Raw genomic sequence first — 14,035 nt, 5'->3', positions numbered from 1 at the left:
TCATTACCACTCAGAATAATAGTTTAGCAAAATAAAATGCTAGCAAGGAGAAGAATGGGAATGAAAAATAAAGAAAAATAGGTGTTTATCAAAGATCTTCTTGTTTTCCTATAAAAAGGAGGACCTGAGAAATAAAGTTTCTTGCATCACTGGCATATTTAAATTTTGAAGTACATAACTCATCCCTAAAGCTTTGCTATTCTATATTTCTGGAGGTTTACCCCTCTCCTGTGTTTCAAATATTTGAACTGGAGTTCAGGAACCATCTGCAATGATTGACCTACAGCTCCTAAAATTCACTAGTGACTTCTGTTCAACCACTCTGCAGTTTACTTTTGATTGACAATAAGACCATAAGCTTGAACACCCCTTCTCTATCTATCAATGAAAGTGCCTAAAATAGACCAAAATATGTGAGAGGATATCGAAGAAAAATAAGTACAGAACTTCAGGACTGATTTTTTCGTGACAGATAACTAATTCAAAACATTCTGTCCCAGAGGATATATTTTGCTACTAGATTGTGTCTCTTGAATAGACTAGACTACATCTCTTTCTGAATTAAATTTTACTATGGCATTGATCATGGTGACTAAACTAACAGTATTTTGTTTTGACAAGAATATATGATCCAACATAAAGAAGTATGCGCCGTGAGTTAGGTGTTGAGCTTAACGAAAAATTATAAACCTCCAAATGACAAACCAGAGAAAATCTGCAGATGCTGGAAATCCAAGCAAGGCACACAAAATGATGGAGGAACTCAGCAGGCCAGGCAGTATCTATGAAAAAAAGTAAACAGTTGACATTCCAGGCTGAGACCCTTCATCAAACGCTACCTCAATTTGTTTTTATAATTGATCTGAGGGAAAAAAACTGTTTTCACTACCTCATCTACGTGAGTTACTTTAGGAGTGTTTTATGTCAATAAGTAAGGTTTGTGGCTAAGCATCATCTCCATACCCTGGACCCCACACCATTGAGAGCAATGCCTAAAAACTTGAGCTATTTAATGGGAATTGTTGTCCTGAAAGCAAATATATGTACTTCGATTGTGTTCATACTTTGAAGTATTTTTCTGTCTTTTCTTTAAACCTATCAAGGGGCACTGAACATATCATGAATTGCTGTCTGCTTTTCTTTTACCTGACTACTACAGGTGCATTGGTAGTTTTGCACCAATTCTCCTTTGCTCCATAGAACTGGAACAACTCAATATGAAAATCTCCAAAGAAATTGAATATTTTAGCATCTGGTTGATCTCAGGATATGACAAATCAGATAGCCACATTTCTGCACTCTGACATACTAGCCTTTGGGGTTTGCTTTGTTCTTATTTGGCCATCTCCTGTTATATAACAGCAAGGTTAAGTTAGACCATTGGTAATGAATTCACAACTGTCTCCCTGTCTCTGTTATGTAACTGCATTTCCTTTCTGGGTGCTGAATCCTCACCCAACTACTGCACAAAGAAATAGGATCCAGAGTGGATCCTGTTGCTCCTCAAGGTTATATCGTTTTCTAAATCATGGCTGTCCTTACTGTTGGCCTAAATGTTTTCCTTCCGGTAAAATGGTGGTACGTTCCATCACAGCAGCTTCTACAGGGTTACCGAAAGGTGTAATTGTCCTTTTTAAACATATTTTTTATGATTCCAAGATCCTGCTGAGCATTAGGAATTTAAAGTACTGCTGGGCTACCCTGTTAATGGGTTACTCATTGGCGAAGAAACTGAAGGAGGTGCGCTTTGTGTGGATTGGTGTCAGAGGCATTGGTGCATGAAGGACGTGTGCAGTCTAGCAACAAGTAATTGTCTTAGTCGCTTTTCTTGTGATTGCAAGACCCTGTTTGACATTGTTAATGTGGAATGTTGCATGTCTGCTTCACTGATTTGTTGGTGGACGGTGGGGGAGCTACGTGGCCTTGGTTGTAGCGAGGACTAGGCCTCAAGCCATGGTGTTTCCTGTTTACAGCCCCCAGGAGTGAGGTGTCGGATTGGTGCACTCCACTATGGGCAGTGTGGCACGGTGTCCAGGCTAGAGTTGGTGCTGCCCCTCAGTTTTCATTTGGCAGAAGACACCATATTGTGTTCAACTGCAGATTTCTGCATCATTCATGGACTTAAGGTCTTGGACTATATATTTTTTTGTGAAACTATACTTTGCTGACATACGTGCATACGTGCTTACTATCTTATATGTGCTATATGTGCTTTGTGCTGTGTGTGATTGTTGCTACCTTGTGTTGCATCTTAGCCCCAAAGTAATGCTCTTTCAGCCTATAGAAGAAAACTCAAGAGATTCTGAACCACTAAGAGAAATGCTTCCTCAGCTCAAACCTAATTGATATTTTGTGACCATGCTCCCATGTTGTTGATTCCCCCACCAGGGGAAATATGTTCATTGGATCAACCCAAAGAATCATATCTGCCTTAGCCATTTAAACACCTATAAATATTGACACAATCTACTTTTATCATAACACATTCCAGAAAACAATTTAATTAATCCATACAATCTCTAAGCTAAATATATCCATGCTTAAATATGCTGATTACTCCAGATATGGCCTCAGCAAAGCCACATGCAAGACTCCTCTGCTCTTGTATGGAATCCCTCTTACAATAAAGACCAACATTCCACTATCCACAGCCTCCTCTACTGTCAAGATGAAGCCACACTCAGGTTGGAGGAACAACACCTTATATTCCGTCTGGGTAGCCTCCAACCTGGTGGCATGAACATTGACTTCTCTAACCTCTGTTAATGCCCCTCCTCCCCCTTGTACCCCATCCGTTATTTATTTATTTTATATATTTATATATTCTTTTTCCCTCTCTCCTTTTTCTTCCTCTGTCCCTCTCACTGTACTCCTTGCCCATCCTCTGGGCTTCACCCCTCCCCCTCTCTTTCTCCCTGGGCCTCCTGTCCCATGATCCTCTCATATCCCTTTTGCCAATCACCTGTCCAGCTCTTGGCTCCATCCCTCCGCCTCCTGTCTTCTCCTATCATTTTGGATCTCCCCCTCCCCCTCCCACTTTCAAATCTCTTACTAACTCTTCTTTCAGTTAGTCCTGACGAAGGGTCTCGGCCTGAAACGACTGTACCTCTTCCTAGAGATGTTGCCAGGCCTGCTGTGTTCACCCGCAACTTTTATGTATTTTGCTTGAAATTCCAGCATCTGCAGATTTCCTCGTGTCGTGCGTGCCAACATTCCACTGTCTTCTTTTTACCAAATGGATCTGCATGCTAGTTTTCTTGCTTCTTATATTAGAACACTCAGTTCTCAATGAAGACCAGAATTCATTGTCTCATACCATTTAAATAATATCAATCCTTTTCTATTCTTCCCCCCCCATGGATATTGCAACATTTCTCTACATTATATTTCACCTGCCAACTCACTAACTTAATCTTTGCAGCAGACTTCTTATGTCATTCCTCATAACTTACCTTTCCATCTTCCTTTATTGCTAGTAATCTTGGACCCTTTGTCTTATAAGTATGCCTGGCACCCAACAAGTTTCAGATTGCCCATCTGAAAATGATTTTTTAACCCCCCATTCTTTTTGTGTGCCTTGTAATCAAAACTCTGTCCGTATATATTATCCTTCAAAGATTCAAGGTACATTTATTATCAAAGCATATGCAACCATGAAACAAAGAAACACGAACCAACACGTTCAAAGAAAAGAAAAACATCAACCCCCCCATATGCATATTAGTAGAAAAAAAGAGCAAAAACACACAAAGTCAAAAGGCATATTTCAGTTCAGCTCAGCGTTCATTATCTGCAGGTTGCCTGTTTCAAAAGTCACCCCAAAGTAGCAACAAAAAAAGTGACAAGAAACCAGAACACATCATAAACCTGAATTAATGTCCAAATCTCCAAACCACGGTGATTAAACCTTGCTCCGGCACCATCCTCTGACAGCACTGAGGGAGAGAGAGATCATTTGAATGCAAGGACCTTCCCTGGAGAGCAGCGAGTGAGTGAGAGGGAGAGAGAACCCTCTTCCGGCAGCAGTGAGTGAGAGGCTGTAGATGGTGCTGAACACTCACTTGCCCTCCACACCCTCCTCAGTGATTTCAGTCTTCCTTGGCACCTGTCTTCCTGGCCTCCATGCTACATGTTTTGTTCCCAGCCTTGTGGAACCCTCTTGGAGACAGCAAAGCTCCAGATTGCCTGAACGATCCGAAAACACACTAGCAGACTGTAACAGAACCACATCTGAAATAAAGACAAGACATAAAAGAAGTGAAAGGAGTAGCTTTGCGAACCATCTTGAGGTTCACCCTTAATACCATGTCTCTCTTTTTATAGAGTAGCTACTGTTGTGTCACCATATCAAATGCCATTTGGAAATCCAAATACTGTATATTTCATTCATGAGTTCCTCTTATTTAACCTGCTAACTACATCATCATAAACTTAAAATAAATTTTCTTTTTCCAAGACAGTCATGTTATGACAGGTGAGGTACCGGAGGGCTGAAGGATAGCTAATGTTGTTGTGTTGTTTAAGAAGGGCTCTAAGGATAAACCAAGAAGTTATAGGCCAGTGAGCCTGACATTAGTAGTGGGAAAGTTGTTGGAAGGTATTTAAGGAACCGGATATATGAGTATCTGGATAGACAGGGATTAATTAGGGATAGTCAGCATGACTTTGTGTGTGATAGGTCATGTCTAACTAATCAAAGAGTTTTTTGAGGAAGTTACAAGGAAGGTTGATGGATTTTGTCTACACGGATTTCAGCAAGGCATTTGATAAGATCCCATATGGGAGGTTGGTCAAGAAGGTTCAGTTGTTTGCCATTCAAGATGAGGTAATAAATTGATTAGACATTGGCTTTGCAGGCAAAGCCAGAGAGTGGTCGTAGATGGTCGCCTCTCTGACTGGTGGCCTGTGACAAGTGGAGTGCTGCAGGGATCGCTGCTGGGTTCATTGTTGTATGTCATCTATATCAACAGTCTGGATCGTAATGTGGTTAACTGGATCAGCAATTTTGGAGATGACACCAAGATTGCGAGTGTAGTGGACAGCAAGGAAGACTGTCAGAGCTTGCAGTGGGATCTGGACCAGCAGGTAAAATGGGCTGAAAAATGCCAGATGGATTTTCCCAGGTGTAAGGCATTGCATTTTGGGAGGACCAACAGGGTAGGTCTGACACAGTGAGCAGTAGGGATCTGAAAGGTTCAGTAGAACAAAGGGATCTCAGAGTACAGGTCCATAATTCATTGAAAGTGGCATCACAGGTAGATTGGGTCATAAAGAAAGCTTTTGGCACATTGGCCTTCATAGATCAATGTATTGAGTACCCTGCCACAGTGGTGTCAAGAAAACAACTGCTCTCTGAATGTCGCAAAAACAAAGGAGCTGGTTGTGGACTACAGGAGGAATGGAGACAGGCTAACCTCTTTCACATCAATGGATCTGGCGTTGAGAGGGCGAACAGCTTTAAGGCCCTCAGCATACACATCACCAAGAATCTCATGTGGTCTGTAAGTACTGGGTGTGGTGAAAAAGGCACAACAGTGCCTCTTTGACCTCAGACAGTTGAAGAAGTTTGGTCTGGGCCCCTAAATTCTAAGAACTTTCTATAGGGGGACAATTGAGAGCATCCTGACTGGCTGCATCACTGCCTGGTATGGGAACTGTACTTCCCTCAATCACAGGACTCTGCAGAGAGTGGTGCAGACAGCCCAGCACATCTGTAGATGTGAACTTCCCACTATTCAGGACATTTACTAAGACAGGTATGTAAAAATGGCCCAAAGGATCATTGGAGACCCAAGTCACCCCAACCACAAACTGTTCCAGCTGCTACCATCCAGGAAGCAGTGTCACAGCATGAAAGCCAGGAGCAACAGGCTCTGGGACAGCTTCTTCCACCAGGCCATCAGACTGATTAATTCATGCTGATGCAACTGTATTTCTATGTTATATTGACTATCCTGTTGCACATAATATTTATTATAAATTACCATAATTGCACATTGTACATTTAGACAGAGATGTAAGATAAAGTTTTTTACTCCTCATGTATATGAAGGATGTAAGTAATAAAGTCAATTCAATTCAATTCAGGCATTGGAATGTTACGTTGAAGTTGTATAAGACATTTGTGAGGCCTAACTTGGAATATTGTGTGCAGTTTTGGTCACCTACCTACAGGAAACATGTAAATAAGGTGAAAGAGTACAGAGAAAATTTACAAGGATGTTACTGGGTCTGGAGGACCTGAGTTATAAGGAAAGATTGAAAAGATTAGAACTTTACAGCCTAGAACATAGAAGACTGAGGTGAGATTTGTTAGAGGTATACAAAATTATGAGGAGCATAGACAAGGTAAATGCAAGCAGGCTTTTTCCACTGAGGTTGGGTGAGGCTACAACCTGATGGTCGTGGATGAAAGGTGAAATATTTCAGGGGAACAAGAAGGGAAATTTCTTCACTCAGAGGGTGGTGAGAGTGCGGCAAGAGCTGCCAGCACAAGTGGTGGATGTGATTTCAATTTCAATGAATAAGAGAAGTTTGGATAGGTACATGGATGGCTGGGGGTATGGAGGGCTATAGTCTGGGTGCAGGTCGATGGAACTAGGGAGTTTGTATGGTTGGGCATGGACTAGATGGGCTGAATGGCCTGTTTCTATGCCATAGTTTTCTATGACTCTATAACTCCATTTCTTTGATAATAAACTCCAGTCTTTTCCTGGTGACAGACGTCAGACTTATTGGCCTATAGTTCTCTGGTTTCTCACCCTCCGTTTTCCAATTGTGGCCCTTTCTTAAATGCAGAGAACTATGAATGATTTCTCAACTCTTCTAGAACACCATCTATTACAGCTCTATAATTTTGACAATAAATTTTGATTTAATCCCTGAATATAGTCACTACTTTGAATATAAAATGGCCATTGTTCTTTACATAAGAAAACACTATTCATTTAAGAGACTATTCTGAGCAGATCTAGAAAAAGAAGGATATTTTCAAAGTAATGTGTGTTGGTATTTAAGTATGTTCAAGGAGTGTTTGTGGGTAGTTTTATTGACAGGGCATGTTTATCATCCTGCAAAAATTACATTGAGAATGAATTTGGTGAAAGATTCTGGAGGAGAATTAAAAGCAGAATCTTTTATTCTATTAGTGTAATTACATGCACATCTCCAAGGCAGAACAGATAAATGTAGCCCACTGAAAAATCCATGCATTTCTGAAAGCTGTTGACTTGCCGAACTGGGAAACAAATTTAAAAGTAATTATATTTGAACAAAATGCTCAATAAAAGTTTGAACTGTGGAAAAATTGAGTACAAGACATAATAAAGGATATTAGCTTTAAGTCAAACCTAATTATATAGATGTGACTAAACTAATTAAATTATTCAAAGGAAACAATAGATGCCACAGAAGAAACATATGCACTCTTTTCTCATAGCTTCTCGGTGACCGATCTCTTCGGGTTGACATAGCAGAAGGCAGAAAGCAAGAAAAGAGTGGCTTTGGGTTCAGGAGATCAGATGACAGAGGAGGTGAGAGATTTGTTCCCCTCTGCATGCTAATAAATTCTACCATTTCATTATGTCTATCGTGAAACTGGGTTATATTATTAATATAATTCTGTTGTAATGTGAAAAGTTAAGTAGTTGGCTCATATTCACAGTGTGTGTACACTCTGAGCTGACGCTTAACAGGAGCTGCATTGATATTTAATAAGCAAAATATTTGATCTAGGCACTGAGGTTGCTACATTTAAAAGTAGTCAGGCCATTTCCCTCATGGTGGACCAAACAAATAGGATAGGTGTTATATTTTTGGAACATTTTTAAGAGAATTGAAATACTCTATTGTCTCTTTTTCTTTCACAGTGTCTCATCTTTACATAGGTGTGTCAGTGCAGGTTTATCTTAAGAATACTTGTTTATTTAATGGGTGCTTTGCTTCCAAGTTTCATAAATTAGTTCAATAATTTTTCCATAATTTATGAAAGAGAAGTATATATTGATATCTAGATACTGCATTCAAAACATATTTTATGCAATTGATTTTTTGTTATGAACTCAAAACAAACTCAGTTACATTGGCCTTTAGGAGATCATAAATGACCTGCTTTACAGGAATGATGGTGTGATGGTTAAATTACCTGTTAGAAATTCAGAGGCATGGACAAATAATCCAGAACCACATTTTAAATCTCACCATAGTATATGAAAATTTTAAGATAATAACATTATATAGAATTTCAAAACAAAAGTGGCCTCAGTAATGGTGATGAAACAATCTACCTGGTTCACTGATACCCCATCTGGTCTGTATATTACTCTAGGCTTGCAGTAAGGTGTTTCATTTTTGATTGCCCTCATCCTTTGAAATTAGTCTACCAAGCTTTGGAAAGCGTACAGAGGAGATTTACCAGGATGCTGCCTGGTTTAGAGAGTATGCATTATGATCAGAGATTAAGGGAGCTAGGGCTTTACTCTGTGGAGAGAAGGAGGATGAGAGGAGACATGATAAAGGTATTCAAGATATTAAGAGGAATAGATAGAGTGGACAGCCAGCGCCTCTTCCCCAGGGCACCACTGCTCAATACAGGAGGACATGGCTTTAAGGTAAGGGGTCGGAAGTTCAAGGGGGATATTAGAGGAAGGTTTTTTACTCAGAGAGTGGTTGCTGTGTGGAATGCACTGCCCGAGTCAGTGGTGGAGGCAGATACACTAGTGAAATTTAAGAGACTACTAGACAGGTATATGGAGGAATTTAAGGTGGGGGGTTATATGGGAGGCATTGTGGGCTGAAGGGCCTGTACTGTGCTGTACTATTCTATGTTCTAAGCTATTCAGTTTTATCAAAACTGCTACATTGAAAAGCAATAAGAATGAATCAGAATAAAATACTTCAGATGCTGAATGTTCGAAATGAAACAGAAATGCCAGAAATATTTACTTACTGCCCTACAAAGCAGGTTCAGCATTTTCTATTCTATTGCCAAAAGGACAAAGCTCAGAGATTCAGTAGGCATGGATCTGGGCACCAGATTTTGACATGGCAGACTCAACCCAATTCAACTGATTTTACTGATAACCAAATTAGCAGTGTTGTTCCAGTCACTCAGTAGCCTCTTAAGCACTTAGATGTACTCACTGAATCATACTTCACAACTAATGTACTAATGTAATGTTGACGAATGCATTGGCGCTGCTTCCTGCACGCATGCAGAACTCGTTGACTTTATTAACTTTGCCTCCAACTTTCACCCTGCCCTCAAGTTTACCTGGTCCATTTCCGACACCTCCCTCCCCTTTCTAGATCTTTCTGTCTCTGTCTCTGGAGACAGCTTATCCACTGATGTCTACTATAAGCCTACTGACTCTCACAGCTATCTGGACTATTCCTCTTCTCACCCTGTCTCTTGCAAAAACGCCATCCCCTTCTCGCAATTCCTCCGTCTCCGCCGCATCTGCTCTCAGGATGAGGCTTTTCATTCTAGGACGAGGGAGATGTCTTCCTTTTTTAAAGAAAGGGGCTTCCCTTCCTCCACTATCAACTCTGCTCTTAAACGCATCTCCCCCATTTCACGTACATCTGCTCTCACTCCATCCTCCCGCCACCCCACTAGGAATAGGGTTCCCCTGGTCCTCACCTACCACCCCACCAGCCTCCGGGTCCAACATATTATTCTCCGTAACTTCCACCACCGCCAACGGGATCCCACCACTAAGCACATCGTTCCCTCCCGCCCTCTCTCTGCATTCCGCAGGGATCGCTCCCTACGCAACTCCCTTGTCCATTCGTCCCCCCCATCCCTCCCCACTGATCTCCCTCCTGGCACTTATCCGTGTAAGCGGAACAAGTGCTACACATGCCCTTACACTTCCTCCCTTACCACCATTCAGGGCCCCAAACAGTCCTTCCAGGTGAGGCAACACTTCACCTGTGAGTCGACTGGGGTGATATACTGTGTCTGGTGCTCCCGATGTGGCCTTTTATATATTGGCGAGACCCGACGCAGACTGGGAGACCGCTTTGCTGAACATCTACACTCTGTCCACCAGAGAAAGCAGGATCTCCCAGTGGCCACACATTTTAATTCCACATCCCATTCCCATTCTGACATGTCTATCCACGGCCTCCTCTACTGTAAAGATGAAGCCACACTCAGGTTGGAGGATCAACACCTTATATTCCGCCTGGGTAGCCTCCAACCTGATGGCATGAACATCGACTTCTCTAACTTCCGCTAAGGCCCCACCTCCCCCTCGTACCCCATCTGTTACTTATTTTTATGCACACATTCTTTCTCTCACTCTCCTTTTTCTCCCTCTGTCCCTCTGAATATATCTCTTGCCCATCTTCTGGGTCCCCCCCCCCCTTGTCTTTCTTCCCGGACCTCTTGTCCCATGATCCTCTCGAATCCCCTTTTGCCTATCACCTGTCCAGCTCTTGGCTCTATCCCTCCCCCTCCTGTCTTCTCCTATCATTTTGGATCTCCCCCTCCCCCTCCAACTTTCAGATCCCTTACTCACTCTTCCTTCAGTTAGTCCTGACGAAGGGTCTCGGCCTGAAACGTCGACTGCACCTCTTCCTACAGATGCTGCCTGGCCTGCTGCATTCACCAGCAACTTTGATGTGTGTTACTAATGTAATTCCTCCACTGGAAGGACAAACCCATTATGTGTCAGTCAATGGCATGTGTACAGGAGGTTGTGAATATTTAACATTAAGTGTAGTTTTCATTAAGTCCCATGACATCAGATGAAATACAGCCAGACTATTTTCTAGTTACTACATTATATCCTCCACCAGAAGAATGTAAGAAATAAGAACAGGAGTAGGCTATCTGGCCCATTAATCCTGCTCTGCAATTCATTAAGATCTTTGCTGATCTGGCTGTAGACTCAGCTCCACCTACCTGTCTTTTCTCCATAACTCTTTTAATCCCCTCATTATGCAAAAAGCTAATGGTGACTTAAATATATTTATCGAGGTCATCTCTACTGCCTTCTTGATAACCTGTTGAGCCTACTAATCAACCTTTTGTGATGCATGCATAACTATTCCCAAATCCCTCTGCACAACAGCAAGTTGCAATCATTCACCATTTAAATATTATTTTTCCTTCCAAGGTGGATGACCTCACATTTATCAATATTGTACTCCATCTGTCAGACTCTTGACCACTCAATTAACCTATCTATATCTCTCTGCAGACTCTCCGTATTCTCTGCACAATTTTCTTTTCCACTCAATTTAGTGTCATGAGAATACTTAGATAACAGACATCTGTCTGTTGAGTTAAGCTTAGAAGTAGCAGTGGGAGTAAGAAGGATATAAAATGTAGTTTTGGTGGGGAGCATCACTAAGAATGGCTCTGAAGTACTACCAGTGAACAAGCTAGCCAAGTCCTAAAGACATAGATGCCAGTCTGGGCCTGCAGCAGGTGGTGAGTGAGCCAATACAAGTAATACACCCACTAGCAGATGTATCTATAGTTGGAGTGACTATTGCAGAAGAGAATATAAGGTTCTACTTTATGTTAAAAACACACTCCACCATATTTGGAAGGACTACCATCTTGCTGAATAGCATCTCAAAACTTGGCATCATGAGGAGCTGAGGACTATCAACAACAGTAGAAATATATTCCATTATAGTCTATAAATATTTGGCCTTACACGTCCTTCATTCTACATTAAAATCAAGGCAGGATACCAATTCTAGTTCACTCAATTATCTTTAAAGTGACGATAAATATACTAAACAATATACTTACTTACAGCAGTACTTACTGATAGCCTTGTCACCAATACCTGTTTTGGGTTTCATTAGCACTACATGACAGTCTTTGTCCAAATTAGAATGACTGCCCTGGGCATCTAGGCAGCATTTGAATGAAGGTAGCATAAAGGAGCTCTGTTGTTTTCTGTGGTAAACTATCACTGCAAACAACGAAGAGGTGAGCAAAAGCAAGACTGACTCATGGGTTGAGCCGCACGGATGCAATGCAAAGGTGGAGCATGGCTTATTCAGGGAGAAGTGATCAGAGCGAGGTCGAGGCATGGTCAAGATGAAGTTGGAGCGAGTGAATTAGGGAGGAGTTGACGTGGAGGAGCTTCATAGCCCATTTACCTGAACAAGAAGTCCTAAGCGTTGAGCCAATTTGGAAAGGTCAAGTAGGGCCTCAGGCTGGGCAGTGGGATACAGACCCAGTGTGTATCGCTGTGGCGGGGCCCGGGTCCTAGTGCAGGGAATGACCCAATGCTTGGACGATTTAAATGCTGGCCCAGATAGACTGAAAAGGCAGGTGTCAGGACAGGAGGTGAGGATCGGGTGATTCTGCTTGTTCTACCATGAAATTTATTCCTCTCTCCGTGGCACTGTGGCTATGAGACTGCTCCGTCTGCTATGTGCTTCATGTCTGTGAGCTTCTTGATGATGTGTCCCACTGTGTGATGAGCTGAAACTGAGGCTATGGGCATAATCCGGCTGCTCTGGGCTCTGGGTCTATGGACTCAATTTGGTTTGGAATGCTGTTGTTTGCATGATTTGTGTTTTTTTTCTCTTTTTTTTTTCTCTCTCTCTGCACATAGGGTGCTGGTCTTTTTTTAAAATTGGGTTCTTTTGGATTTCTTGCTTCGTGGCTGCCTGAAAGCAGACAAATCTCAAGGTTGTATAATTTGTGCATACTTTGAGCTTTGAAGCAAAAGTAAAAAGAGAGAATTATATGGGCAACAGTCCAGTGGTTGCAGTTGTAATTTGTACAAAAGAAGCTGATTATGATTATTTGAGCTCAACCTTCAAGCCACCACGGGAGTTCTTTAGGGCATTGTCCTAGGCCCACTCATCTTCTGCTGTTTCAGCAATTAACTTCTTAACATGCTAAGATCTGAAATGGGATTGTTGGTTAATGGCAGCCAAGCTCTCTATCTCCTCAGAAGATATTCAGACATTGGGCAAATAAATGGCAAGTATTATTTCTGGCACACAAGTGCCAAAGAATAGCAATTTGCAATGAGCAAGAGAGTCAAAACAGTTAATTTTGATGTTAAATGGTATACATTTGAAGATTTATGCACTATCTTGATTTGGAAACATACATCATTCTGTCAAACATTTTTTTGCTACATCTTATAACAAGCAACGATTAACTCACAGTGGATCAATCATAATCCATAAGATATAGGAGCAGAATTAGGCCACTTGGCCCATCAAGTCTGCTCCAACATTTCATCATGGCTGATCCAATTTTCCTCTCAGCCTCAGTCTCCTGCCTTCTTCCTGTATTCCTTCATGCCCTGACCAATCAAGAATTTATCAACCCCTACCTTGAATATACATGAAGGTTTGGCCTCCACAGCTGCCTGTGCCAAAGAATTCCACAGATTAACCACTCTCTGGCTAAAGAAATTCCTCCTCATCTCTATTCTAAAAGGACGCCCTTCTATTCTGAGGTCGTGTCCTCTGGTCTTAGATTCTCCCACCATAGCAAATATCCTCTCCACATCCACTCTATCAAGGCCTTTCACCATTCAATAGGTTTCAATGAGGTCACCCCTCATTCTTCTGAATTCTAGTGAATACAGGCCCAGAGCCATCAGATACTCTTCAAGTGACAAGCCATTCAATCCTGGAATCATTTTTGTGAAACCCCTTTGAACCTTCTCCAGTTTGAGCACATCCTTTCTAAGATTTGAGGCCCATATCTGCTCACAATACTCCAAATGAGGCCTCACCAGTTCTTTATAAATCTTGACATTACATCCTTGCTTTTATATTCTAGTCCTCTTGAAATGAATGCTACATTACATTTGCCTTCCTTACCATGGACACAACCTGCAAATTAACCTTTAGGAAATCCTGCACATGGACTCCCAAGTCCCTTTGCATCTCAGTTTTTTGTATTTTCTCTCCATTTAGAAAATAGTCAAGTGTCATGTACCCCGTGACGGGTTAAAGAGCCAGCAGAAATGGAAAACACTTTGGAGTCCAGTATTGCTATTAACTAATGGTATATATTAGTAACTACACAATACAGTAA

At 41.6% G+C, this 14,035-nt stretch overlaps 1 protein-coding gene across 1 annotated transcript in view; it reads left to right on the top strand.

Moving 5' to 3' along the window:
- Positions 1–14,035, top strand: part of LOC140187835 (eukaryotic translation initiation factor 4H-like) — a 93,888-nt gene that overhangs the window by 50,188 nt on the left and 29,665 nt on the right. The window contains exon 5 of the mRNA XM_072243625.1: positions 7,439–7,532. Coding sequence (XP_072099726.1) covers positions 7,439–7,532 — 94 coding nt within the window. The remainder of the gene's footprint in view (positions 1–7,438; positions 7,533–14,035) is intronic.

The sequence above is a fragment of the Mobula birostris genome, chromosome 25 (genome assembly GCF_030028105.1).
Source record: "Mobula birostris isolate sMobBir1 chromosome 25, sMobBir1.hap1, whole genome shotgun sequence".
NCBI lineage: Eukaryota > Metazoa > Chordata > Chondrichthyes > Myliobatiformes > Myliobatidae > Mobula > Mobula birostris.
Note: the sequence above shows the minus strand (reverse complement) of the source record. Positions and strands in the feature narration are given on the sequence as shown.